The sequence below is a fragment of the Rhagoletis pomonella genome, unplaced genomic scaffold (genome assembly GCF_013731165.1).
Source record: "Rhagoletis pomonella isolate Grant_MI unplaced genomic scaffold, Rhpom_1.0 Rhpom_scaffold_00002, whole genome shotgun sequence".
Lineage (NCBI taxonomy): Eukaryota > Metazoa > Arthropoda > Insecta > Diptera > Tephritidae > Rhagoletis > Rhagoletis pomonella.
The window spans coordinates 75836980-75840751 of record NW_023458556.1 but is presented as its reverse complement, the minus strand read 5'-3'; the positions used below and the strand labels follow the sequence as shown (position 1 = coordinate 75840751).

At 32.1% G+C, this 3772-nt stretch overlaps 1 protein-coding gene across 1 annotated transcript in view; it reads left to right on the top strand.

The window, feature by feature from the left end:
• LOC118734080 (GAS2-like protein pickled eggs) overlaps positions 1-3772 on the top strand; it is a 115495-nt gene that overhangs the window by 17042 nt on the left and 94681 nt on the right. Inside the window, exon 3 of the mRNA XM_036463782.1 lies at positions 1-147. Within this exon, the coding sequence (XP_036319675.1) occupies positions 1-147 (147 nt within the window). The remainder of the gene's footprint in view (positions 148-3772) is intronic.

Sequence of the window (3772 nt, the reverse complement as noted above, 5' to 3'; positions counted from 1 at the left end):
GGCATCAATACCGACAGTGTCGCCACAGAGACCGATATGTTCGACACCGATTCAGAAAATGAGGATGATGACGATGATAGTCCCATGCTTATGTACGGTCCGCAACCACAAATTATCACCAACGATCTAAAGAGCCTGGATGAGATGGTACGTTAATCAGAATTAGTGAACTGCATCCAAAAAAAGCAAACTGCAAATAAATATAGATGGATTAATTTCCATAAAAAGCTAAAATATCCTCCATATATGTTGAATAAGAACTTTACACTAAAAATTGTATCTTCTTCCCACCCTCAAGAGTAAAGTGCGAAGTTTCAGTGCACTTTTTGTACGCGTAACTATCATTCATTTAATGGGTCGAGCCCGGGCCCGGAGTTCTCAAAGGGCCCCATGCTCAGACTCCACAGAATATTTGCGGGAACTCTTGCCCCTTACTCTTATTACTTTAAACGAGCATTTCTTGTACATATGTATATGTATATCCATAGGTTTCTCGGAAACTGCTGTAACGATTTTAATGAGATTTTGTATTTAGATAACGGTTTGCATTTTGTATTTTCAATTTGTTACAAATAAAATAACATCTTGGGTATCAAACGGAAAGTATTTAAAAAAAAAACCCCCAATTCAGAAATATTTTTGAATGGGTTGCCACCTATTTTTTAACTAAAACAATTTAATATGGATATCAAATGAAAGGTATTTTTGTGAATTTAAATCCAAAAATATTTTTCATGAGGGTTGTCACGTTTTTTTTGTAATGCGAACTTTTATCTTAGTAATTTCATCGAGCATATACATATACATATGTATACACTAGACGGTTCGTTATTTCAACTTTTTTTTTTAAATATACAGTTTTCCGAGAAAACTGAACTGATGAAAAATATGTATTTTGGTCAGAAAATAAGCTGTGCAAAATTTTATTCAAATATGATAACTCTAAGTACTTGCGCGTTGCATTTGAAAATTTAGAAAACCATATGCGTCCAGGGAAAAAAGTTTTAAACAAAATAGTTGAAAATCATGAATTTTTAAAGTTAAAATTTTTTATATTTTTCATTATGAAAAGAAGCATTTCCGAATTATCGGAATTATCAAATATCCTGGTGAGCGCGCTCTTCAATAGAAGCGTTCACTAGATTTAACTTTTCACATGATTTAACTGGTTTCTCCATGCTAACTGATTTATATTTTCGAATTAATTCATCAACAACCCAGTTTTTGGCTTTTTGTCAGAAAAAACGAGTTTTGAAACTTGGGTAACAAAATATTGCAACAAACAAGCATTACGGGACGATACGGGAAGCGGGACGACATGTAAGCTTGCATAATAGTTCGTTTTGCATCGCATTTTTAACCGACTTCCAAAAAAGGAGGAAGTTATCAGTTCGTCGGAATCTTTTTTTTTTTTTTTTTTTTTTATGTATGTTACCGCATAACTTTGGACCACGTCAACCGATTTCGATAATTTTTTTTATAAACTTTTTATAAACTAGTAATTTTTAGCAATAAAAAAACCGACTTCAACTCTCATATAAAAAATATATATATATATATATATATCTCATGATCCACTGATCGGATCTTAACCAGAATGGGACCACCTCTGAGACACTACCTTTCAGATGCAAAAAGAATTATCGAAATCGGTTGACGTGGTCCAAAGTTATGCGGTAACATACATAAAAAACAAAACAAAAATATTCCGACGAACTGATAACCTCCTCCTTTTTTGGAAGTCGGTTAAAAACTAAAACCTCGCTATTATAATTTCCGTTCGTACTGCCATCAGGTATGTAACTTGAGAATAGAAATCGCTGCATCTTTTAGGCGCGTCAATATTAATAAAAGGGAGGTAACAAGTAATTTTTAGCAAAATAAAACCGACTTCAACTCTCATATAAAAAAAAATATATATATATATATCTCATGATCCACTGATCGGATCTTAACCAGATTAGCATGGGACCACCTCTGAGACACTACCTTTCCGATGCAAATTATTATCGAAATCGGTTGACGTGGTCCAAAGTTATGCGGTAACATACATAAAAAAAAAATATTCCGACGAACTGATAACCTCCTCCTTTTTTGGAAGTCGGTTAAAAATATTATCATATTATCAGCCTATAATTTTCTTAAAACTCTTTCGTTTGACACTAATATTTCGATATTTCATTTATCTTTCGTATAAGTAAAACAAATTCGACCATTCAAAAAGGTGGCAACCCCTTTAAAAGTATTTTCAAACTAAAATTTTATACATATTTCAATTAACTGATGAATTAAGTTGAATTTAATTTTGGAAGCACATGGCAACTCTCCTAAATACAGTTTAGAAATAAATTATTTTCAAACCCATTTCGATTGATACCCATATTTTGACAATCCATTTAACTTATTAAATAATTTGAGCTTAATTTTTTCAACAATAAAAAAACCAAATGTTCAGCTTAAAGATTTCTTAACACTCGTTCTTTTGTTAACCCTATTTTAAAATTTCATGTAACTTATGTATAATTAAACGAAATACCACTTTCAAAACAGGCGGCAATCGTCTTAAAAATTAATTTCAAACTAAAATTTCCTTAAATATTTTTCGTCTGACATTGTTATAAATATTTCATGTAAGTGATGAATTAAGTGGGAATTTATTCTTAAACACGTGGCAATCGCCCTCAATTTAGTTCTTAAATAAAGGATTTTAAACACTTTTCCATTGATAACCATCGGTTAGTAACTCATTTAACTTATGAAATAATTTTAGTTTAGCCCTTTAAACTGGGGCAACCCTCAAACACATCAAAAATGTTCTAAATTGTCAAACTAAGTATTTCTTGAAGCTCTTTCATTTGACATCCATCGTTACTATTTCATATTGGTGGCAACCCTATTCAAAATATTTTTAAACTACTACCTTCTTAAACCTCTTTTGTATGACACCCATATAGCGATTACTTGTTCACTAACCAAATTCCTTCAATTAAAATTGAATTACATTTTTTTAATATGTGGCAACCCTCCTGTACGTAGTTAAGTTATAAAGCCTTTTCAAAACCATTTCGATTGATACCCATATTTAATAATTGATTTAACTTTTTAATTAATTTGAGCTTAATTTCTAACAGGTGGCAACTTTTTTCGAAAAAGTAAAACGTTCTTGAACATCCACACCCTAAGCCCTTTAATTTGGTACCTCACTTTTGAAAATCGAACGATCGGTGTGGATCTGATGGCATTGATTATTAAATTATTTGAATTCAATTTTTTATCAGGTGGCAACTCCTTTCGAAAAAATAAAACCAGTTTGCACATCTACAGGCCAAGCGCTTTAATTTGAAATTGAACGAAAGGTGCAGATCTTTTATGCGGAACGAAAAATGCCTTCGCGTATTATTTTGAACTTAAGTTTTTAAAAGGTGGCAACTCTTTTCGAAAATGTTAAACCTTATTGCACACCTAAAGTCAGAGCCCCTTGATTTGACACCTCACTTTTGAAAATCGAATGAACGACGTGGATCTGATGGGATTGATTATTAAATTATTTGAATGCAATTTTTTTCAGGTGGCAACTCTTTTCGAAAAAGTAAAATCTTACTACACATCTGCAGACCAAGCGCTTTAATTTGACATCTCATTTTTCAAAATCGGGCGAACGATACAGATCTTTTATGCTGCACAAAAAAATCCCTTCGCGTATTATATATGTATGAGTCGTCCACTTCCCTGCAAGAAAGATACTGGTCAAATGATTAGTAAAATGACCTGG